Source organism: Mixophyes fleayi, chromosome 9, assembly GCF_038048845.1.
Source record: "Mixophyes fleayi isolate aMixFle1 chromosome 9, aMixFle1.hap1, whole genome shotgun sequence".
In the NCBI taxonomy this organism is placed as follows: Eukaryota; Metazoa; Chordata; class Amphibia; order Anura; family Limnodynastidae; genus Mixophyes; species Mixophyes fleayi.
Window position 1 is genome coordinate 111,099,415 of NC_134410.1, and position 25,884 is coordinate 111,125,298.

Here is a 25,884-nt window from a genome sequence, read left to right on the forward strand (position 1 = left end):
GGCCAGCAACAGCAGGCTACTGGCAGTAAGAGCAAATCCAAGACAATGCTGTAAAACCCTCACCCACACTAGGTGCCAGAGTAAGCCCATCCTGTCACATTAGAGTTAGATATTAATTCAAGAACTAAAATCATTAAATTAGCAAATTTCTCTGTAATCGTGAAGCTCGCCTCATTGCTTTACATTTAAAAACAGGGCCTTACCTGCTGGGACTCTGGATCTGGCTGATGTATTTGGCCCGCTGCACCTACAACAGGAATTTGGTAAGCATCCTGTTGAATGCTCATCTCTGTCAATCCAGTTAAAGTTGAGCAGACTGGTTGTGAAACTGGATTAAGGTAGCCAGGTGGATTAGAGGATTCATGGCCGTCAGGCTGGAGAGGAGGTTGCTCCTGTAAAAATGGGGCTGGAACTGGCTGCTCTACAGCTGCCTGGACTTGACTTTGGTAAGACATCTGAGGTAAAGCATCTTTGTTGTGAGATACATGGGGCATTCTTGGCATAAACTCCAAATTAACTGATGTCTCTTGGTCATGCGTTTGTACAGGTGGATGTTGGTCATATTTGGACTGAAACAATGATTCTTGAGAAGCAAGGGGAGCATTCCCATGCACATTACTTTGGTGGCCATTCTGTTGATTTTCGATGGTTATGGGTTGACCACTTTGACCAAGCTCAGAAGGAGGGACACCAACTTGTGCTTGTGCGTGAGAAGGTGGAACAGAAGAAAGCTGATTTTGCCCTCCTGCTTGCACAAAAACAGGATTTGTGAGCTGTGACTCTATAGATGACAAAGAGGTTTGATTGAGATCTGTCTGAATCTTGCAGACCTTTTGTTCTGCATCTGATTGCATTAACAGGGCTTGTTTATCTGAAGATTGAATAGATTGCTGTGCATATACATGGTTTTCGGCATTCAGTTCAGGTCTGTGGTCTTGTGGTGGTGTCATACTTTTTTGTAAATGAAGATTTGCTGGTTGTTCAATGCAGTCTGGTTTCTCTACAGTCAAAATTGCATGCATTGTGTGAGTCAACTGTTCAGAAGAAGGTATTGTGCTCTGAACATATGCATGTTTATCTGAAGCAGGTACTGAATGGTTGTACAACAATGGATTTTCTGAAGGATGAGTGTGCTGCATTGGAGGATACAATGGTTGATGTGAGTGCGGCATAGCTTGGTTCATGTACATTGATGGGTTCGACTGGGAGACTGTATGATGAGTATATAACTGTTGATCAGCAGAAATAGTAGATTGTTGTAAAAACACCTGGTCCATCACAGCCACTGGTTGAGGTGTATACATTGGTTGAGCTGGAGAGACTGAGCTATGCATATGCTGCTCAGCCACAGGTACTGCATGTTGTGTAAATGAAAGCTGGTCAGCAGAGGTCATTAAGTGTGTATTATGTATATGCGGAGCAGCAGACTGAAGATATCCTTGCTGGTCAACTGGAGGAGCTACCTGTTGGCTACACACCTGTTGAGGTGAAGGGCCAAGAGATGCCTGGACATAAACTGGATTGTCAGATGGTAGAACAGCTTGTTGGTTATATTTCTGTTCACTTGGTGGAACTGTCTCATGGGTATACAAAAGCTGATCTGTGGGAGCTTGTTGTGAATTAACATGTCTGTCCAAATATGCCACACCTTGCAAGACACTAAAAGTTGGATCTGTTTTCTGTACTGATGGTAGCTGGGCGTACACGGTCTGCTCCGGCTGATGCCCCCCATGCTGGGCATACACGGTCTGCTCCGGCTGATGCCCCCCATGCTGGGCATACACGGTCTGCTCCGGCTGATGCCCCCCATGCTGGGCATACACGGTCTGCTCCGGCTGATGCCCCCCATGCTGGGCATACACGGTCTGCTCCGGCTGATGCCCCCCATGCTGGGCATACACGGTCTGCTCCGGTGGTGGCAACCCAGGCTGGGTATAATTAGGTTGATCAGATGGTGGCCCTCTATGCTGAGCATACAATGGTTGTTTGGGTGGTGGTGTAGCATGCTGGGAGTACACAGGTTGCTGCCCAGGCTGTAGTGGAACACATTGCTGGGCATACACTGTCTGTAGCTCAGGTTGTGGTACAACTTGTTGAACATATACTGACTGATGGTCAGGTAGCGTCACAGTTTGCTGTGAACATATGGGCTGCTGTTGGGATGGTGGCAAGCCTTGTTGCAAATATACAGGTTGCTGTTCAGGCAACGGCACTGTTCGCTGGGCATTCATTGGTTTCTCGGTTGGTTGGTTCACTTGCTGAGCATACACTGTCTGGCCACCTGGTGGAACAACGTGCTGGACATACTTTACTTGTTCAGATGGGACATTTTGCTTTCCTTGCAGTAGTACAGGCGACATAGATTGCTGGACATACCCTGGATTTTCAGATGCTGGTACAGTTTGCTGGGCATACATATTCTGCTCAACTGATGTAGTCTGCTGTAGATATACTGGCTTCTCAGTGGATGTAGTCTGCTGTACATACACAAGCTGTTCAGCTGTTGTAGCTTGTTGTGCATAAACAGGCTTATCAGTCAATAAAGAGTGATGTGGGTAAACTGGCTGTTCAGCGGACAAAAGAGTTTGCTGAGGGTACAATATATGATCAGGAGCTACTTTATCATGTTGAGTATGTGTGAATTGATCAGACATCGGCATGGTTTGTTGTACGTAGCATAAGTGGTCCGAAGACTGCAAAATTTGTTGGTGGTACATTAATTGCTCAGGTAAGACAGTTGCTTGCTGCACAAACATGGTCTGGTCAGTGGGAGCAACAGTTTTCTGAGGGCACTGGTTCTGGTCAGGGGTTGCAACAGATTGCTGTCCGTATGCTTCCATGGTAGGGATTTGGATGTAAAGAGGTTGCTCAGCAGGATTCTGAGGGACATTAGGCTGGGGAACCAACTGTTCTAATGATGCTACTACATGTTGAGAAAATACTGGCTGCTCCACTACAGAAGGCTTAACCATTTGTAAAGTGTATGTAGCCTGTTCCTGGTCACAGGAAACCTGCTGGACAGGGATCTGTGACAGTGGATGCTGGTTGTATGGAAGATGCTCATGCACAGACGATGTTAATGTTTGCTGTGTATGCCCCGAAACCTCAGTGGCAGCTGATGTCTGTGTATTGATTGGCAAATGTTCTACCTCATATGGTTGCTCCACGCGCTGTAGGACAGCTTCTTGTGCAACAGAGGGGTATATTACATTAGGTTGTTGGTCAACCAATGTCTGTTGCAAAATTTGCTGCTGTGTCAGTGAAGTTTGGTAAGTTGTTTGAGGATTTGAACTCTGGAGCTGCTCCACATGCGATTGCATGTGAAAGTTTTGTCCTTGCTGTAAATTTGACGAAAACATTAAGGGATCTTTGAGAGGCATTGTTGCCTGCTGTAATGCAGCCATCTGATATTGCTGCTGAGAATTAGCCTGGACTCCCATCATATTCTGGGTTTGATTCATCATATTTTGGATACCATACTGATTTAATATGGTTGGATGGCATGCGGGGAGAAGGGCTGGAACTTGATTATCACCACCAGATGTAGCAGCAAGAACATGCAGCCCCGTTACACCACAAGTGTCAAGCTGAATACCAGCTCTGGTTTGCTGAGGTGCCATTTGTCCAGATGATATTTGAGGGGACAGTGCACAAAAAGTTGGTTGCAACCCTGGCATCCCTGAAGTATCTAAGGTGTTTGAGTGAGGAACATTTTTTCCTTCCACTGAAAATACCAATTGTGAATCCAAGGTCTAAAAAGACAAAAAAAACAAAAAAAAAAAAGAGTAATTTCAGAGCCAATCTTAAGACAATTCTAGTTATTTCTCCGCGAAAATATTATTACCTGTGCATTAAGCTGTCCGTCCATCAATCCTTGTGGTTGGTATGGAGAGCCAGGCTGAGGTAAGCACTGCACCGGTAACAACTGTGGCATGGGCACCTGTATAAAAAGAAAATGGTGTAAATATAGTCTGTCACACTATATCTGTATATCTCACACATATTATATAAACTTCTAGGCACATAGATAACATTCTACGCTCAGACACTGCATCTTTGGCCATATTATAATAATTGTAACCACCGCACCAAGTGATCAAATCCACGACATTATAGATAGCCGCTAAAAAATAGCTGCAGTTTTAATTGTCGGGTGGTGCACCCAAAACATGTATATTGAGCATAAATACCAAAGAGAGGAAAACATGACACCTTGAAGCACTCTATGATCCAAAAAATAACCAATAAAACAATAATCTTTATTAACACAAATTATTATTGTTTTATTAGTTATTTTTTGGATCATAGAGTCCACCTAGGTGTCAGGTTTTCCTCCCTCTGCTCTTTGGTATTTATCTTTGGCCATATATGTAGCACTTGCCTAATGTATGAGAAAGTTTAGGTTCTCCATATTAACCCTTTTTCCAATTAGTGGACTTGTTTTAGCTTGTGGGTCAATTCTAATTCTATAGGGCTCATCTACCAACAACTGCATGTAGGGTGAACATTTGCAAGCAATGTTTTATTAATTTGGTTACCCAGTGGTTAATTTGTAAGTATACATTAGTTGGGCATAAGATAAGAAACCATCTATGGAATAGGCTGTTATACCTATTGTGTGCTCTTAATGTTGGCATATTGTTATTAGAAGATCTTAAAATGTTTGGATATTTATATTAGGTCTCCAATTGAGAAAAATGGATAAAGGCCTTTTTCTAGGTCAGTTACTTTATATTACAAATTAAGTTCAGGTCAAGGGACCACCTCAACCACTATATATGTATCATAGAAAGGCAAGAAAGGAAAAAGAATGGATATTTCCATTGATGCACACTTCTTATTTACCGGATATATGTTGAATCATGGAGCCTTTTCAACAATGACCAAACACTATTAAAGTACTTTTTACAAATATTGCACTATAGCACTAGTAGACTTATCATTAACGGAGATGATCAAATTCATATTGTACTAAAGCTTGTCATGATTTGACTGATTTATAATCACCTCTCTATACTATTAAAATTATTCTGTTATTTTGTCATTATTAAGAATGAATATTGATAATACCACATGTATGTTGGTATTATTTATATAGAAACTATCCACTACAGCTATATAGCGTTTTGGTAATTATTTTCTTTACAATCCAATCACCCCCTTGAAATGCAACTATGTTCTTTTAATCATTACAATTATGAACTATTCTCTTTTACTGAGGAATATTACTACCACCATTATATACATTGATACTTAACAATGATCTATATAAGGCGGATTTCTTATAAGTACAATTTAAGCTCTTCTATATTACATGTTTTCTCTAGTCACTTTAATAAAGTTATTCACATTTTTATTTTATTGTAAAATCTAAAGAAAATCACTTTCCTGAAGCTTACCCTACATAATGAATCAATCCATTAACTGACCTATAAATCCCTAAATCTCCATCCTGTATTCTCTTATACCTACATGTAATCTCTAGGTACAGATGACATATAGAGTAACCTATATCTTGTCTGACATAGCTAATTCACTAAGAAATTAAAAACCTCAAGTCCTCAAACATCACATTATGACAGTAACTAATTATAAAATGATAATGCAAATGATCCCAAAATAAGAAAACATTGAGGATTTACCATCAACAGTATGAACAATTTGAGATGTTTTTCAACAAATTTTGAAAATGTAACATTTTCATTGAAACATACTGCTGCGTTATATATATGATCTTACCCAACTCTCTAGCTCAATTAGGTGAGTTACACATGCAATTTTTTTTTTTTTTTTTTTTAAAATGTTGAAAGCAAATTTTTCAGAAGGCATAAAACTTAAAAACCAGTGTACATATCAGTCTAAGATTTGAGATCAGATAAGTGAGTCTCAGACACCTTGACCACACTGAAAACAAAACAAAAAAAAACAAACTACTGAAAGATAATTATATTTTAAACCCACTATTTCTAAGGCTGCTCCCAGACATTCATGCTCTAGTCTTAGGGGCAGTGTAGGAGGACCACATGTGGTTTAGCATTTGGATATTCGTGGTCTAGCACAAGTTAGGCAATCAAAGCAAGTAATTGGTGGTTTTGATTTAATGCAAATTTTACCATAACACACACTGTTAATAAATGAGCCCATACGTCCTTACAGCTCTAGCAGCTCTCAGAAAACCTAAATTCTGTTCCCACCCCACCCCCTAAATAGACTCCACCCTGCACATGGTTGTTCTCATCTGTTCAATCCCCGTCATTACCACTGTCAGTGTTCACTCCCCCTTTAATACGGTCTTCCAGCTCTGGCATCCCCATATTAAAGATACAGTATACTGTATGGCTTTTAGATTATTTTGTCTCATTTAACCAAAAATTGTTTTTCTTGCTATGACAAGGTGCACTTTACATGCAAACCACATACAAGCCAGAGTCCTCTATCTGCCATTTAAGATTCAGTAAGACACCTTTACGGGCAGGAAGTGAGATGATTTTTTTGGGTTTCTTTTTTTAAATCAAAGATAAATGTGCTAATTTGCCCAGTCCCTAGACTACTGCAAAACTGCATAAAATAAGCATTCAGTATACATAACACTATGCATTTTAAAAGGATGCCTATCGCATTTGGCCAACTTAACCTACACATATATAGTGGTAACAATACCTGTCGAACTACAGAAATAGCCATTTTTATGGTTGGTAATGTACTTGTGTTATTAGGATAGAAGCATAAGACAAATAGATTCTAATTTGGGCAACTCAAATGATACATTCTTTTAAAAAGAGAAATGTGTAACAATTTAGAAAGCAATTGACATTTAAAGCTAGCAAAGTGTTAGATTACAGCCTCTCCCTTTTCCATGGCCATCCTCATTTTATCTGTCACCTAAAATACACCATTCCATATATAGAAGGGACACGCACTCACCGTCTGTGTCTGCTGATAGTGCCCCATGATCTGCTGCTGTGGATAAAATTGTCCCATATGACCGGTTTCTGTCTGAGGCATGCCAGGCATTTGCTGTACACTTATCGCTTCATGTGAAGCCGTATAAATTGCACTGTGCTGACTGGAATTGTCCAACCCTGCAACTGATCCTGCATCTGAGCGGCTGTCAGCTAGGTAAAAAAGAAAAGAAGTTACTAAGTGGTCATAAAGAGTCCCATTTTGTTTGTACTCCATTCAAATGTCACTATGGCTAATTATTCAAAAGAATGAGCATTAAGTGCTTGCAAACAGTGATTCTGTTCCAAAAGTAACCAAGCACAGGCCACTGATCTTTTTTAATGAACACAGAGCTGCAAGTTTAAAACAAATACAATAATCCTTGTCAATTGCAACATTTTAAATTACAATTTGCTCACCACCAAATTGAACACAATGCAGTTAATCAATCTGAAAATACATCAGCCCCTTGTATCGCTGACACTGTAAATCTCTGCTGTTCACATGGAGTAGATGACAGAATAAATCATAGGTTTTAAACTCTGACCTGCAATCTACTCTTCTGCCTGTATGAACAGCATAGGGATCAATAATCCCAGTGTCCTCCGCAATCTCAGAGTGGTTTTTCTTGTGCTACATTTCATTTGGAGCACTGCATGAGTACATTTCATTTGGAGCACTGCATGAGTACATTTCATTTGGAGCACTGCATGAGTACATTTCATTTGGAGCACTGCATGAGTACATTTCATTTGGAGCACTGCATGAGTACATTTCATTTGGAGCACTGCATGAGTACATTTCATTTGGGGCACTGCATGAGTACATTTCATTTGGAGCACTGCATGAGTACATTTCATTTGGAGCACTGCATGAGTACATTTCATTTGGAGCACTGCATGAGTACATTTCAAACACTTTGAACAGTCATTTGAAAGACCCTATATCCAATGTTGTTCTATAGAGCTTATATGTTAAACTGTGTAACTAATCAAGGTTCTATAAGCCACTACAGGATGAAAGGGAAGAGTCAATCATTTACGCCAAACATTCAGGTGCCTGTACACATGGCTATTTTGACAGCCAATTAGGCTGGTTAAAGTGTAACCAACTGCAAATGGCAGTATTTACAGGCCAAAAAAGTCAAAATCTGACTGGGATGCATGGTAAATATGGTCGCTAATAGTGCAAAGTCAATGTTTTCTGATATCGGGCATACAGCAGGCTTGACTGCCCAACAGACATGGGGCTGGGTCCCATTGCATAGGGACACCTTGAAGATTTATAGAGATGTAACAAAGTAAATCAGCCCAGCTCACTTTTTTGCAAGATATCAGTTTGAAAGCCGTGACTGAACAGTGGAGGCATAAAGTACATATTACTATTAACCGATATAGATGATAATTAAATGAATAAAATAATAAAAACAAAATATTTGCACGAGGAAAAAGTTTGCTACAAATTTAGCTACAATCTTGCTATAAATCTGATATTTGGGAAATTTCAATATACATTCTATATAATCCTATTGATTGTTTCTGTATGACTTCTACTAAGCCTGTATTAACCAATGAAATGGTTGTGGATTGGTGTAAAACAAATAAAAATCTCTAAAATTAAAAAGACCAGAGAATTAGAATTATAGTAAGGTAACCTCACATTAAGGAAAGCCACTTCTACAGCAATTAAGAGCTGCAAATCAGGAAAGCATTGTGCACACTAAACAGAATGGCTGTGGTTTAATGAAAGTCTCATTGTAACCAACTAATCAGATTAGGAAGAAATGAATTACCAATGTAGTAAGAATCATTTAACAAAATATTAGCAAAACATATGACATTTTCTACGTAACAGATTAGCGACTAACAAAAAAATCTGGAATTACTCTCGAAAGATCTTTGAATGTCCAATTGACACAATTTAAGTTTACATAAACTGCTTATAGGATAATTTGTTATTTACTTAAATTCATAATTCTGGACTAGCAAGCTGACACACTAAAGATGGGAAATGTTTACATTAAGGGTACGTCCTGTACTGAAATAGTTCATATCTGGGGTGAAGTGTTGCCATTTAATTAGATATTTAATACTTGTGTTATGGTTTCTGCTTTAGCTTACTGGGGCTTTGCTGATGGCCTTCAAACACTTGCTACTGCAAGTATGGTATTATGCCAAATAAACCAATATTGTTATCTTGGGAGTCACCTCTAGTCTCCTCCTCATCTAGAGAGAGAAGAAACTTGTTAACAATGCCTTAGACCTAATTAAGATTATCAATGTGCTTAGGGGATGCCCCAATATATTTGGGGACATGTGAGCTGTCTGATTTGTGTGGTCATTCACATATAATCCTAGAAGGTAATAGATATATTTTTGTCGGTTAGTTGGCTGGGAACACTGATGCTTTTTGTGATTTACTTTGAATTGTAGTTGCGCATGCTGAGGAGAGTCAATGTCAAGTTGCACTTAAAAGCAATAAATGCAAAATCTACAAACTATATACTTTTCACAAATAATAATTGTTGCACTAATCAAAAACAAAACCATAGATTGGCAATGTGCAGTAATTGTGGAGGAGTATTTGCAAATCCAAGTAAAGCGAATGCAATATGTTGCTACACACCAAACATAGTTTCTGATGTTATTACCACCTATGCTGGTTCACGTTCACAGGCTTAATACAAATCTTGTCGTATCTAGTATGTAAACGCTAAACTTTCATTGGGGGGTGACAAACCTGTCACTGATGAGCATTGCTGGAACTGCTGTTGGAGTTGCTGGCGTACGTGCTGATCCACCTCGGTTTCCTCACTCTCATTAGCTCCAGCTTGTGAAAAGACAGCAGTAACAGGGGTGCCTGTCTGTACAACTGGGGCCCCAGCAGCCCTGCTCTGGGAATCACGGCGATCCTCTAATTGTCCAGCCAGGATCTTCCTGTCCCTTGTCTTCTTGATTAGCGACACTCTATCACGTATAGATTTGGACACCGCTTTGCTGTCACTTTCATGGAAAAATCCAGATTTAACCTACAGTAACATGTAAGAAAATGGTTGCAGATTACAGTCACACACATACATATACACACAAAAAGTCCTGCAGCCATGAAAGCTTCATGGATGCTGCTGACCCTCTTCTCAAAGAGTTAAAATAAAAGAAAACATATATTGGGAGGGGGGGGGGCGCGGGGGGACGACGACACTAAGGCAGGTTAGTGCATGAAGCATCCTACCCCTGTGGACACTGAGATCCCTGCAAGGAAAGGATGGATGGCAGGGTACCACCAATAAGAGTGGCGAGCAGCGGTAGGTTAGAAATGGTAAGAAGAACCCCTAGAAAATGCTGTAAAATCAATCCCCTGACAAAGTGACAGATTAAGTCCCTCTTGTCAAAACTTCCAAACTATTTAAAATTTGCGGCTCTAAAACTGCTCATGAGAAAAACATCAAAAGTTTGGTCAATAAGAAAAAAAACTGTCTAAAAGATTATTTAAAAAAGAATAAAGAAAGAAAAGAGAAAGAAAATGTCCCAACTAAAAGGAAAAATATAGACTGAACATAGCAAGTCAGACACTAATCCTAACAAAATATTTTTAGATAACTGAACCAAATATTGATGTCTATTTTTTTACCTCTGAAGACAGGACAGGTAACTAAAAAAATCCAAAAGACAGGACCAGAAGCTCTCACCATTTCATAGGCCACTTCATCAGGATTGTCTATATCCACGTTAAAGCTGAATTCTATAGCTTCATTGTCTTTGTGTTTCCCTTTGAGCTTCTTGGGATCTTCTACCCAGAGTCTCAAAGCTAGAGATGGGTTGACACCATCATCTTCCTCTGCTAGTTCTACTCGCAGGCCAGTGTCTTCTGCAAAGAAGGCGTGGTTTAGGAGCTCCTTAATAGATAACCTGGGATCAACAGAGACACAAAAATGGTAAAATGGTAGTTAAAAATAATCAGTTACAAGTGCATACATTTTAGAGAACCTTAATTAAACTGATTACAAAAAAAAGTCTGTGCTACATTTGCACAAAAAAAAAAAAAAAAACTTGATTTACAGCAAATTCTGAATACAATGAAATAAGGTGACATTAAGAGAAAAAAAAATTAAGCTTTCTGGTGTACTTCATGACAGGGAAGCAAACAATTAGCCATTTGGTGGATTAAATGATGAGTAGACAGTAGAATGTTTGAGAAAGCTCCCAACTTATCAAAAACTAGCAGATGGGAGCGTGGCTTGGAGCTGTATGGAATAGGCTGCATGTCAACTACTCCCCTGCTAATATCAGTTATAATCAGTTTCCTGTGGATTTTAGCTAAATCACACAATATATTTATATTTCTAAACAGATGCCCTATGTGGCTATCTGGTAGGAGAGGATCCCGAGAGAATTTATGGGCCTACAAATTTCCTATTGCGTGGAGTTCGGTGGGGCGACTGAGCACGCTGCGATTACCGTTTGTAGCCACTTGCATTTCAATATGGCTGGTGCTCGGATCCAACTGAGGTGCAGGCTGGACGCATGTTCTGCTGCTTCAGTGGCTCCTTCCCCCAGACAGATCTACGTGCTGGATCTATTTAGTAGAGGCGCAAAAACTTACCTGCCAAGGAAGCCACATTGAGCCGGGAAGCGCATGGTCATCTGAGCGATTGCAATACACAGCTAAGGGGATCGGTTGTCTTATTACCAGGAGTGCCTGTAACTTCGCAGATTCTCTGGTTAGAGGGCTTACAGCATATATACTGCCACTATGGGCAAAAATAGCCAAGTCGCTACTACAGCGGCCAGGCTAAAAAGATATGTATGCTTTTCATCTGCTAATAATGCTGAGGAACCATTAGTGCCCCTTGCTGCTACTTCCACTTCTGCTGACTCAACTCACCAGCAACGAATGAAAACAAGTTCAAGTGGTTAACACGTCACCTATTCTGTCAGTTACTCTCTTTTTCAGAAGACGTTGAAGCAGACCTGTCATTAATTCATCAGGGGTTCCAAATATTATGGAGTAAGGGAAGCTGAACACAGTTTCCTGCCTGGAAAGGGGGAATCCATAAGTCTTGCTGCACACAAACTTATGCAAACAAAAAAGTACTGGATTTAGAAAGAAGGCTGAGAAAATTTGTAGGCTTATCAGAGTGGATGATTGAACCCGGCATCCTTACTTGAAAATGGTCTCACTGGTGAATTTGGCAGGCTTCCAACAGAGACCCCACAGCCTGGGGCTCCACCACAAACTTTTATAGCAAAAAGGCTACACTACAGACACCGTGATGCAATCCTTAAATTGCTGAGAAAGCAAAGATCTCTAAAATTTGATAACTATGTTTCCATCTTCCCTGATTTTGCAACTGCCAAGAATGTCTCTCACAAGTCACTTGGGTTAAAAGAGACTCTGGGACTTAAAAATCCTGTTTTCCATGCGGTTCTCTGCCAGGTTGCATGTAGTGGTGGACGCAATTCTTCACCCACTTCTCAAGAGGCCACTGAGTGGCTGGACAAAAGACCTCCAATCAGAGGCTCAAACATGACTTCAAATCTAAAGCACTTTACATTAGTGGATGTGCTCTTCTATTGTTTACTTAACTCAGTCACCAGTTGATAAGTAATATGTAGCATGCTCCAGTTAGGCTTTTATTTCCTTTAGTTAATAACTATTTATTCTGGCAAGCTGAGCGACTTAGCAGTTTACTTAAGGGTAGTGAACATATGGTACTTAGTATTTTATCCTTATGGAAGTGCTCTTACAATATGACTAGGTTCCAACATTAGACAAGTATAGTAGAATTCTACTATTCTGTAGATTTAACTAATGCTTAAATATGTTAGTAACTTGGGAGATTTTGAAGTTCGTTCAAGGGCAGATCCAAAAGATACTTTCCACAGGAACCGTACATAACAGGTGAGTTTCCTACTATGAGGCCAGTAGGTTATAGGTCCCCTTCCCTGGTTTTAAGATCGCCTGGCCAACAGGCAGGCCAGATACATACGCTGTATCCATTTCATGTGTTTAATTTTAGAGTTGAGTAAGTTGGGTTTCAGTTAGCGATGACAAAGTATACCAAAGTTTAAGATGAGCACACAGGGCAGGATGGATTAATAATAAATAATTATACTTGTACACAATCTTATTACATTTTATGATTTTGCATAAACTCTGGACATCCTAGCTTTGTTTTATATGCTATTGTGAGGGGTTGTGGCATTGCGTCTTTATTTGCACAGGACTGGACACCTCACCTAGGAGAGCAAAAGTGGAAACGAGCATTAGCCTTGCTACAATGCAGGACACTATTCCCCACATTAGTAACAGGCAATAGAGAATTGAGATCTGTTAGAAGATAACAGAGCTTTTATCTGCTACTGTATGGTCCAAATCTTCTACCCCATAAAATAACTCATTGATATGTATTCCCAGGAGGGGCCTCAAAGGGAAATTACAAATTCACTGGGCTGGGACAACCACCAATGCGATACCAGTGGTCCCTCTGTGAGCATAATAATGGTTAGAAGCAGTGGGCCGAGTTTGCATTATACAATATAAAAAAGGGGCAGCCAGGTATGGGACACTCAGTACCTCTAACTTCTTGTATACCCCAAGAGCTCAGGTCACCCAAGGTTGTCACTCTGAAGCAACAATAAGAATAGAGAACACATCTGAGCTAATGAGCTTACAAAGGTCAACAGCCAGATATACCTGGGAGTGGGAGAACCTCCCTCTCGATCTTAGGTGACCATCTGGTGACTCAAAGAATAGCCCCTCACTGAAATTACGCTGAACACCTTTCAGAAGAAATGGATCTTCATTGGGGGCAGCTACCAGAGACTGAGAGGCACATAGTGGTTCCCAGAAGGACTAAGCCAGAGTATGTGTCTGTCACTACAAACACTGTTGGCACAAGATAAATTCTTGGTTCCCTTCCATGTTCTATCCATGCTGTCCTAAGGAAGCAGCAAAAGGAATAGATTTAGCGGTGTCTTGCAGGATGACAATCGAAACAGTCTCACAGGAAGAATTTCCCATTTATCTGTATTGTCTTCTAATTAAGATGTCCCGGAAGCTCTAAAGGATGTAGAATTTCAGAAACAAAATACAGAGTGGACAAAAAGGATTGTCTGCCCCTGAGTAATACGAGCATCGCAGCATTCATCCCAGCATTCAGGTGAAACTGAAACCTGAATTTTGTTTCTTTAACATCCTAACTACTAGAGGACATATCCTTACTTCCAGTCAGGTCCTCATAACAAAAAGTCTCCAAGAATCTCACCTTACTCCTGAAAGTGTGATTCTGACTGCCTGGAAGTGGACCTGGATGGATCCTTGGCACTTCAGGGACTTGTTGAATGACTAGGTCTACCAACCTTACCTGTGAGGGAACCACCCAAGCCAAACCCTGTACTGACTAAATACCTGCCGAAAAATACTTAAGGGTGGTCCACTGCTGGAGTCTCTGTAGAAAAAATTAGAAGTAGTGTGTTCACATAAACTACCCTCTGCCCGCCTCATCAGTACCACCATGGACTGAACTAAAACCCCTGTCCAAGCTCTGCCATCTAGGTTGCATCCTACCCAAACCTATACAGGTAAAATCGCCCATCAGTCTTTAGTAACAAAACGCCCGGTTATCAGCCAAGTCCAGCATTAAACATAACAGCTTTTACTCCAGCAGCCTTGGATCTAGAAGTAGTCCTGCTTACTGTTGACAGAGTACTGTCACAGGACACAGTGACTAATAAATCAATACTCCATATCATAACAGAAGTACAGTAACTGAACACAAAGAGAAACCAACGTCAATACTTATTAGCAATAATAGGGTAGGATACAGTGACTAGCACAAGGAAAAATAAATCAGTACTAATCTTAACATGGGAAAGCACAGTGACTGGATAACACAGCCAATTAAGACAGTACTCAATATCAACAACAATAGAGTACGCTGACTGAACACAAAGACCAAATGTGTCAGTACTCAAAATAATGTAACAGGAGAGAGTAGAGTAACAGTACATTCTGGCCAAATAAGTCAATACCCAAAATATAATTCTACCTAACAGGAGAGAGTACAGTGACTGAAGACGAGGCTAACTAAGTCCATACTTCATAACCGAAACAGGAGAGAGTATAGTGACAGGACACAAAAGCTCAATAAGGTCAGTACCCATATTAGTTACAGTTAGGAGCGAGTACTGTGACTGAACACAAGGCTAAAAGTTTTAGTACACAAAAACCCTGAAAGCGGAGAGTACTGTGACAAGGCAGCATGGTTAAAATCATTCAGTACTCAGCATATCTGCCTCACATAACAGGAGAGTGTACAATGACTGAACACAGGGTGAATAATTTAGTACCCAACCTGGACAGGATAGAGTATTGTAACCAGCCACTATACACTACCAAACTGGGAAACGTACAGTGACCAAGCAGAATGTACAATAAAAGTAGCCTGAACATAGTGTTTGCTCTGTGTTTAAAAAATCAGTAGCTTGTCAAGTCTGGTGGGCTTTCCTACCAAGCCAATAGCCAAAATGACGCCTATACCCACTCTCCATGCAGTGGTGATCTCACAGAGAAGGAACTAAAAGTTACTTTTTTTTTTTTAGAATATTGTTTAGATTTTATGTTACAGGTTATTTGCAATTTTTAAATTAAACTAAAAACTTTTTTTTTAAAAAATAAATAAAAGCAGCAGAACATGAGGACTAAATAGCAGTTCATCTACTTGCAGACTTTTTTGGTAGCTTGGACCAGCAACTCCTGTTTGATCTCCGATACCGGTTGAAGGCAAGCTGTACATTTGTACACAAAACGCAAGAGGTGCTTGGTATGCAAGTTATTATTTGTATGTGTCTTTAACCAGCATTATTAAACATGAATTTTAATCATACTTGCCAACCTTTGAAAAGTTAATTTCCGGGAGATCCTGAGCAGGGGGCGTGGTCGGAGGGTGGGGCGTCATGTTGGCCCCGCACCCGCGGCAAAATGATGTTTTGTCGCTGGGAGCAGGTCCGAAAGAACACGATTCACCGTGAATCACGTCATTTTGACAAGTAAGTGGCAGTATGCAGGATACTTGCCTGCTCTCCCGGGAGTCCTACCTGAATTTCGGGAGCCTCCCGGACATTGCGGGAGAGTTGGCAAGTATGATTTTAATACTACACTATGGTGGTCCCTTTGGCCTTCCAATTTCTATAGGTCCCATATACATTCATTATAATCAGAGCAAAGTCTCAAGACCTCATATTAAATGGATAAAATATAACTAAAGTATGCAAGGTGGAGATTACTAGGCCATACATCATTGTTTAATAAACTACACTACCGTGCATTCTCCACCTTTACAATTCAGTCATTTATTATTAAAATACTTATGTTTTAGATGTTTGTTAAAGTTAAATATTGGCATTCCTATTTCACATAAGCAATAGCCCACTGACTGACCTCATATCATCATGTTGTCCCTGCAGAAAGGGGGGAATTCCATTGTTTTGTGGCATGCGTACAAAGTCTTTTCTGAGAATGTCAAGGATTTACATTTGTCTTGGAACAAAGAATACAGATTGCCATAATAGCATAAACTACAAGATAAGATGATTATTTATTATCTCAATGGAATGCACTTTATATTTATTAAGGGCACACATTCTACGGATTACTGTACATAGTGCACTCTCTCTTTTTCAATGTCACAAAGGGGCTGAAATCACTTAAGAATAATGGTTATAGAAAATATAAACTACAGATAAGCTCTAAACTTTATTATATTGGTAAGCATGCACTTTGCACTTTTATGTGCACTAATTGCACTTTGCTCATCTTACTACACATGAAGACACTTGTACCATACTACTTTTTTGCTACGGCTCTTATACCTGATGGACCAACAGCTGCTAAAATGATGGTGTGTGTATATAGTACTATACAACATAATATATAGAGAGATAAACATCTATCGATAAGAGAAAATTAATGAAATTATATATATTATACACACACACACACACACACCAATCAGCCACAACATTGAAACTACAGACAGTTTTTAACCCGAATACAATGGCATCTGTCATTGGGTGGGATATATTAGGACGCAAGTGAACAGTCAGTTCTTGAAGTTGATGTATTGGAAGGAGGAAAAATCTGAGCAACTTGAACAAGTGCCAAATTGTGATGGCTATACGACTGGAACAGAGCATTTCTAAAACAGCAGGTCTTGTGGGCTGTTCCAGATATGCAGTTGTTAGTACCTACCAAAAATGGTCCAAGGATGGACAACAGGTGAACCAGAGGGCAGGGACATGAATGACCAAGGCTCACTGATGCACGTGGTAAGCGAAGACTAGCCTGTCTGGTCCAATCCGACAAAAGAGATCCTGTAGCACAAAGTTAATGCGGACTATGATATAAAGGTGTTATAACACACAGTGCATCACAGCTTACTGTGTATAGGGTTAAGTAACCACAAACCGGTCAGAGTGCCCATGGTGACCCCTGTTTGTCAACGAAATTGCCTACAAGCGGCACGTGAGCGCCAGAATCGGAAAATGGAGCAAAGGAAAAAAGACGCCCTGGTCTGATGATTCATGTTTACTTTTACATCACGTGGAAGGCCAGAAGTGTGTGTGTGTGTGTGTGTGTGTGTGTGTCATTTACCTGGGGAAGAAATGGCACCAGGATGCACTATGGGAAGTCAGCAAGAAAGTGCAGGGAGTGTGATTCTCTGGGCAATGTTCTAATGGGAAACCTTGGGTCCTGGCATTCATGTGTATGTTACTATGACCCTTACTGCCTACCTAAACATTGTTGCAGACCAAGCACACCCCTTCATGGCAGCAGTATTCCCTGATGGCAGTGGCTTCTTTCAGCAGGATAATGCGCCCTGCCACACTGCAAAAATTGTTCAGGAATGGTTTGAGGAACATCACAAAGAGTTCAAGGTGTTGGCTAGGCCTCCAAATTCCCCAGATCTCTATTCGGTTGAGCATCTGAGGGATGTGATGGAACACAAGTCAGAGTCATGAAGCCCCACCTTGCAACTTAAATGACCTAAAGGATCTGCTGCTAACGTCTTGGTACCAGATACCACTGGTCTTGTGGAGTCAATGTCTCGATGGGTCAGAGATATACACGTATACATACACACATACATACACATATACATATACATTAATGTACATTTGTTGGAGATTGCTTGGTAAAGAGTCACTGGGATTATTTTCTCTGATTATATATACAAATATCTTTTTAAAAATTTAAATACTTCAATCGATAATTAGAACGAGATAAGTCACACAAACTGTGATACAAGAATTATTTATCACACAATGATCCCTTGTTAACTACTATTATGAGCTTTTAAATATAAGACCAAGGAGAAAAATCATGGATAAAGTGGTACTACAATAATAAACATTACAATAGTAAAAATTAAACACATTTTAATATATAGAATTCTCAACAATTAAATAGAAAAATAAGAAATTAAGAAAAATACTGTAAAGTTAAAATAGCATGTAAGCGATAAAGTTGCAGTGAATTGGTGTGTGTGTTGCAATAATAAATAAAAAATACGTAGGTGAACAAACTGTAGGTGTGAATACCAATCATGAATAAACTAAAATTGGCATCAATTTATACATTTATAATTGACAAGTCTTATTTTTTTATCACGTGCATAAAGAATATTCGAAAAATGGAAGGAATAACTTACGCAAAATTTAATTATTATAAATGTGTGATACAACTAAAGTGTGCAAAAGTGAAGTGTATGTAAAAACATGAGCATTTCAATTAACTGTAGCATTATGGATGATAAATAAAGTTGTCCTAACAAAATGAGTAACTGGCTTGCTGGTATAAAATATGGTGTATTCTATAATGATTGTTATATGTTTATCATTATGGCTAAATTATTCTGTTTGTATGTGTGCATATATAATATACATTTTAGATTGATATCCAATTTTAATTAATTTTCAATCAAATATTTATACAAAGGATGTGTAATTTATATTTTCATGTAAACCGCGTGGCCCATTAAAGAAAATAACTATTTTCTTACCTTTCAATCTTGTTTTGCCGAATGCAGCTCTCTATGATTTCCTTTACCTCTGGGTCAGAGACTTTGTTAAAACTGCCAGGTTTAATACCCTGTAGTGTCGGGAGAGACAAGTAACACTATTGAGGCGCTTTAAGGTATCCCACTGATCAATGTTTTTATGTATGCGCTACAAATGAGATACAATTAAAGAAACTGTATAATTATGAGAAACTAATAGGCTTAAATACATTGCTATATAAAGATACAGTAAGGACCATAGAAAGGCACTTTGATTGGATGAAAAAAAAGAAAAAAAAAAAGTTTCAATTACAAAACTTTCTTTCATGTTATATTGTATCGCAGCAAGAGGGAAAAACAAACAAAGAACTAACTGCTTTATCATTAAGAACATAAACATATCCAAGTGTAAAAGGCAGACATACGCTGGTTACTTTGCGGTAGATCTGAGCAGCATTCTGGCATTCAGAGTATGGGTATTCTGACGTAGCCATTTCAAGCATGCACATGCCAAATGCATAGACATCCACAGACTCATCATAATGCTCCTCGTACATTTCTGGGGCCATGAATTCTGGGGTTCCTGAAGAGAAATCATAGTTTGCACTTTCAAAACACAATCAATAAATAGATTTGTGATGGCAATAACAAAAAGTCACACTACTCAAAATAAGCATAGAAACAACATCTAGTAGAGGACTCGCTTTGCAAAGCGCTGCACATACTAATGAGGAATTCATTGACTATACAACCAAATCTTTGAAATGACACATTTGACCATGTTGTAACAATTGCTAAATTGGAACTGGTATTATTTGTGACTGTATTATTTATCATTTCACACCCTACGGATACAATTAAAAACTACAAACCAGCATAAGGAAAATGTCCGAAAAACTGTTTTCCGCAAACTGAATAATGACAGAGGATACATACACTGACATGAAGCATCACAACAGAGAGTGAAACTCGCAAGACACATGTTGTGTATTCATACTGCTGCAACCTATACCTTCCATTCACAGACTCTTACTACACAAAAGCCAACTCAAACCACACATAGGAAAAAGCAACAACAGAAAACATTCACAAGGCATTTTACTGATAACTACTCAATAATTCAAATGTTCTTGGCTTGAAGTATTTAAAATGCAACATTCATTCTTACTATAATATTTTGTTGCTTTTTCTCACTCATCAGCAAGCAGCTAAATCCACATAGTGTATAAGGTTCTGGTGATATAGGACAAAATATTTAAAAGGTAATAGCATGCCAGTTATGCTTGCTGTGAAATCACCGGTCACTCCCCTGTATGAAAATCCACTAATCTACTGTCTGTAAGGAACACTTCCGTTATCTGGGAGACTGAGCAGACCATCCCAAACAGAGTCTCTGTGGCGATTTTTAATGCTAAATGTTGAATTTTGGTTTTATCTCTGCATAAAATGAAACGGAATATGCTGGCCCTATATAAATAATAATATTGAGTTGGATGAATAAATAAGTTGATCATTTATTTGTAATAATTTCACTAGTGTTTTTATAAGAATATCAACCACATTGTATTTATTATATATCTGATACTTGTTCATCTGTTAAAGCCAATTATTTTTTTTTACTTTGGGTCACCCAATGGTGAACTTTTAGCGCTGTGCCCTTTTTTAACAACATTTATCCGTTTGCTAGAACCTAATTAGGTTGTAAGCTCTTTGTTTAACACACCACTCATCTACTGAACTCTAACCTTGAAGTCTGACCTTCTTATTATCTACAGTGTGTTAAAAATCTATACTATACTGTGTACATTGTGGAGCACCACATACATAACTTACATCTATACAGATAAAAGAAATAAACTTTGACATTTAGGTATTTTTTTGTCATGTCCATTGTCTTCACATTCGGTCCAAGAGAGACTACTTGCTATTGTCAGAGAGAAGTCATTATAATGGGAAAAATTATATTCACTATCAATGCACGAACACACTCCACACAAATTAAATTGCAGCCAATTTCATTTATCATGCACCACCAGAATTGTGTATTTACTTATTTTTAAGTAATAAAGTGCCCTAGAGAAGTATAAATGTATATGCAATTAGGACACTAGAGAAAAAAAAAAAAAACACAACAACAAAAAGGATACAAATTGGCCACACTCTTGATCCACCATCACCCAAACCAGGCCCCCAAGTTGTAATCTCCCAGTTTGAATATGATCATAAGGCCAATCCCTCAAAAATTGGGAGTGTTAGCAAGAATGGCGTAAACTAGAAGGCATGTGCTCAATCTTCATTCAATCTCCATTCCAACAAACTTATGCCACTCACACCAGTTAAAAAAAGGTCTCTCGCTGTAGCGTTTTTAGTTCCTGTCTATGAGAAATTCACAGGTGTAACAGCAGCGGTTTGCCTGTGCTATCCTTGCACCTGCTTTCCTACACAAGATTTATCAAAGTGCACAAAATTGTTCATTTGAACAAGACATCAGTATAATCAGATAAAACTACCAAAAGGTGGCTAAAGAGGGACACAGGAGTATGCAGAACAGGAAGAGAGAGAGCTCCAGTGGAAACATTCTGTATTCATTTATCAGCCTATCAGTACAGCATGTTGACTTAACCTTTTGGAGTAAGAGCTTCCTGATTTACTGCATGCTTTTCACATTTGTAATTTAGCATAATTACATATTTCACAAAACTCAAAGAAATAAACTGTGGTTTCATAGCTAGTATAAGTCCCTCAGAAAATGGCACTGGCACGTTTCAGGGACATTCAAAATGCAACCAAAGTGATGCCAAGAATTTTATAACATTTAGGTCATGTGGGCAGATACATCTAAAGGAACTGTAACAGCTACTGTAAATTACTGCAGCACTTCATTGTAGTTGGTCAGCAGCATGTGTCTTTAGGAAACAAATATTGACGTTGCCGTCAAAAAGAGGATGCCCTTTACTGCATAATACTTTAAATCACTTTCATGCAGTAGAACACATAATCCACTTTTGCACATCTACCATTACAAACAACACAACTAATATATTTGTCACAGAGCCTCACCAATCACACTCTTTGCGAAGGAGGTCCTCATCAAAGTAGCCAGACCAAGGTCTCCAATCTTCACTGAACCAGTAGGCCCAGTAATGAAGATGTTGTCACATTTCAGATCACGATGGATGATAGGAGGAGTCCGAGTGTGGAGAAAATGAAGCCCTTTTAAGATTTGTCTACACCAACTTCTTAACACTTTGGGCTTCATTACTTTGAATCTTTTCAAGTAACTGCAAATAAACATAGAAGTATTTATTCTGTTATCATCAATGACCTAAAATCCCATTAGCTATGGATGGCCAAAGTTTTTTGCAAACAAATTCATGCACTTTTTTTATCTACACCTATTTTGCAAATAAATACAGTGCCCCCTCATTAAAGCTTCCACTTAAAACATAGGCCAAAACTAGCGCTATAGCAAGGGTGATGTTGTAAAGATGATATAGTGGAACCTACACAATGTATTGCCCTACTGTGCAGAGAATATACCTGGCAGTAAGCAAGGGGTGGCACTATATAGGGGAAGCACTGTAGAGAAGATATGTCAAGCTGTGTATTTAAGAGCTACAGGTGGTTTACTCCCTTATAATCACAACTTCCCACGAATGCCATGACTGTGTTCCATGATCTCCAAGAGGTGTGGTATATTATTTCATAGTAGGACTACTGATGTGAGAATCTATTATAAATAAGCAAATATATATATAGTAACCAGTCATTTTATACTAGAGCAGCTTACTGCCTACTACAAACAGCATTATGCACATTAGCCTCTCTATAATTCCTCCCTTGCCATGATGCCAGCTGCGGCCTGCTCTGGTGTTACAAAGAGAAAGCCTGTGAAAAATCTAAAAGGGTAATAACGCTTAACTGCACGGGGAAAACAAGCAACAAAGCAACATTTCAACACATTAGGAGTCGTCCTACAGGGCTTACACAATGTACAGAACATATTAAAATAAAAAGTGTGACTTATTTGTTTGGATTGATCCTTTTATGCATTTCTATACTAAAAAAACCTTTTTTTTTCCACCTTAAAAGGGCTTTTCCACCACCAGGTGATTTTTATTGTTTGGCATATTTCCTTTCAAACTTTTACCGAATTGCCCCATTGCACTTGTTTGCTTTCTTCTGCAGTTTTCACCAAGGCCTTTATATCATCTAGGCATCTCTGTAGATGCAACGATCCAACCTGCTCAGCTTAGCTGTATTGTATCTAAAAGGCAATGAGAATAAACTACACTGACTGGCAGTTATAAAAGGCGTTGATGAAAAACACAGAAGGAAGCCAGTATGATAAAGAAATGCATTCCGTAAACGTTGCAACAGAACACACCAAATAAGTTAAATTTATATGAAACTGGAATGGTACCTTAAAGGGCAAGCCCACATTTTAAAAAAAATGAATATATGGATGTTTAAAACACATGTCAATATATCAAAACAGATCTTGGTAGTGCAATCAATGTAAGATAAGAAAAGCATTCACTACTGTTCCACATACGTCTGGTACATAAGATGAGAGTACGTAGGTCTAGGATAAAAGATCACTTTCAAAATGGTTCCCATATGTATTCCGACCGCCTCTGTTGGCACTAGGTGTTTCTAAAGCGAGCTGCAAAATCTACTAGATTCACAAGGTGTATCTAACCAATAATTCATCACGTTACGTTTTTCTGTTAGACATATATTCAATTTTCTCACAAGCGTTTTTTTCTTTAGGGGGCTCAGCCTTTGAGAATTTCAGGGAAAGATAGTGATCTACAGAAAACAGACTGCAAATATGGGTAATATCTCATGCAACATCCTTCACGACATGTCTCCATTTGCCTATTCTGTGTAAAGTATTTTCCATAGATACAATCAGCAGAAACATCTATCAGATCTATATCCCTGTTGACAATGGTTAAAGGGAATATACGCAAGTGGGAAAAAAAATGTCTCAAGCACAGTTCTGTCAAGTAGCACCATGAAGTAAGCCGATATATATGAAGTATACTGCAAAAAGCTGTTAAAGGTTTGCAAAGAGAGTTACGTTTTTAAAGTGCCAGACGTCATCAGCTCTGTCACCAAGACAATGCATTTCTTCCCCTTCAGTGTAGACTCCCAGGAATCATAGAACCGCACAATGTTTGGATGTTGAAGACCTTTTAGCATCTCTGCCTCCTCTTTGAATCTTTGCTGCTCTGCTTTGGTCAATTTTCTGTCCTGGAATACATACAATAATCTGTTTGTGCATTCAGTATAATAGTACAAGAAAATACTGCATCATTTTTAACCACAGGAGAGAACCTTACTTGGTAGATATTTTGGCGGCATTCACCAAGTTTCTTCAGCTACAACTTATGGTGTAAACATTTCTTAGATATCAAAGACAACACTTAGGCCGAAATAATTACAAATGTTAAAGTATAAAATGCTGTACGACAGCCAAATCTTTATCGTAGAAAACCACACACTCTTTGAAAAATCAAAGCATCCTAAACATCAATAATCTGATAAAGTTACATTTCAGCAAGCAAACAGCAGAAAATAGCAACACATATCCCACTACACCCTAACTTTTCATTGTTCTAAAAGGTCAAGTCAATGCTAGATTCATTTATGTTAAATTAAATAATTCATGGTTTACACCAAGCTGAAAAATGTGTTAATCTAATATTAAGACAGGCAATAACGCAATAGTTTACAAACATTTAATGGCATGCTAGCATTACTTTATTATATGGTGCCACAAAGGTCCACAGCGATGGAGTTGGGAAAAACAGCATAGTACAAAAGATAGTGCAACAACAAGGAAAGGATACAAGCAACAGCAAAAATACAGGACATTCAAGTAACGTTAATGCAAGATTAGCATGAAAAAAAATATGCATTATACTGCACATAACAGACAAGTGGTATTATACAAGGATGCACAGGGGGTCGTGGTTAAAGCAGAGAAGACTGCAGGAGGAGAAAGTGCCCTGCTCTTCAGCGCTTACAATCTACTTTATTTTGAACATTTAAAAGAGAGAGTCCCATAACAAATATCATAAAAATGTCAATTTAATGTTTGTTCTACTCTTTGTTTTTTATTTGGAATGCAAGTACAAGTCCACTGTGTCTTTGTAGGAGCCTTGAACAGCAGTTATCTTTCTGGTGACATCACTTACTCACACACGCTCTACCAATAAATGGTTTTACATACGGACAATAACATTATCCAACTGCTGACATTACAGCGAGGTTACAAGGAGAGTTCTGAAACCAGCAGCGGGTAGAAGGCACCCTTTAAACATGGGAGAACTGGAGCAGTTTGTACAAGAAGAGTACACCACCAAACTGCCAGGAGGACCAGAAAACTCATCCATGGCTGTAGGTAGCGACTGATTGCAGTTATTTTTACCCAAGGCTGTGCTATCAAATATAACGTCTAGGGTGTCCGTAACTTTGTCAATGCAATTTATTTTTATTTTCCTATTTAAAAGGATATTCAGTATTAAATTCAGACTCAAAAACCAAATGTTCAGTAATATTAACAGAGAAAGAAATGTGGAAACCAAATATTATTAATAGTAACAACAATAATAATAATAATAATAAATAAAATAATAATAATAATAATAATAATAATAATAAAATAGAATTATTGCTAATTTGAACTTCTGATAAGTGGAAATCTTGAGTTATTTGAAAAAAAGCCCAAGGGTACCAATAATTCTGGCCATTAATTTACCAATACCCCCAAGGGTTACCTGTGAATTAGCCTCTGCTCTATTGATGTCATTCTACATAAAAATTACTTTGCTTGATAATTACTTTTACTTACAATTGCAAGGAACTGTAATGGG

At 38.7% G+C, this 25,884-nt stretch overlaps 1 protein-coding gene across 3 annotated transcripts in view; it reads right to left on the reverse strand.

The window, feature by feature from the left end:
• Window positions 1-25,884, reverse strand: part of WNK3 (WNK lysine deficient protein kinase 3) — a 98,458-nt gene that overhangs the window by 45,761 nt on the left and 26,813 nt on the right. For all 3 annotated transcript variants that reach the window (XM_075184922.1, XM_075184921.1, XM_075184920.1), the window contains exons 3-11: window positions 24,087-24,259; window positions 22,061-22,281; window positions 19,426-19,583; window positions 19,004-19,092; window positions 10,631-10,850; window positions 9,682-9,970; window positions 6,925-7,115; window positions 3,845-3,940; window positions 204-3,752 (exon numbers count right to left, since the gene is read on the reverse strand). In XM_075184922.1, the coding sequence (XP_075041023.1) occupies window positions 204-3,752; window positions 3,845-3,940; window positions 6,925-7,115; window positions 9,682-9,970; window positions 10,631-10,850; window positions 19,004-19,092; window positions 19,426-19,583; window positions 22,061-22,281; window positions 24,087-24,259 (4,986 nt within the window). The remainder of the gene's footprint in view (window positions 1-203; window positions 3,753-3,844; window positions 3,941-6,924; window positions 7,116-9,681; window positions 9,971-10,630; window positions 10,851-19,003; window positions 19,093-19,425; window positions 19,584-22,060; window positions 22,282-24,086; window positions 24,260-25,884) is intronic.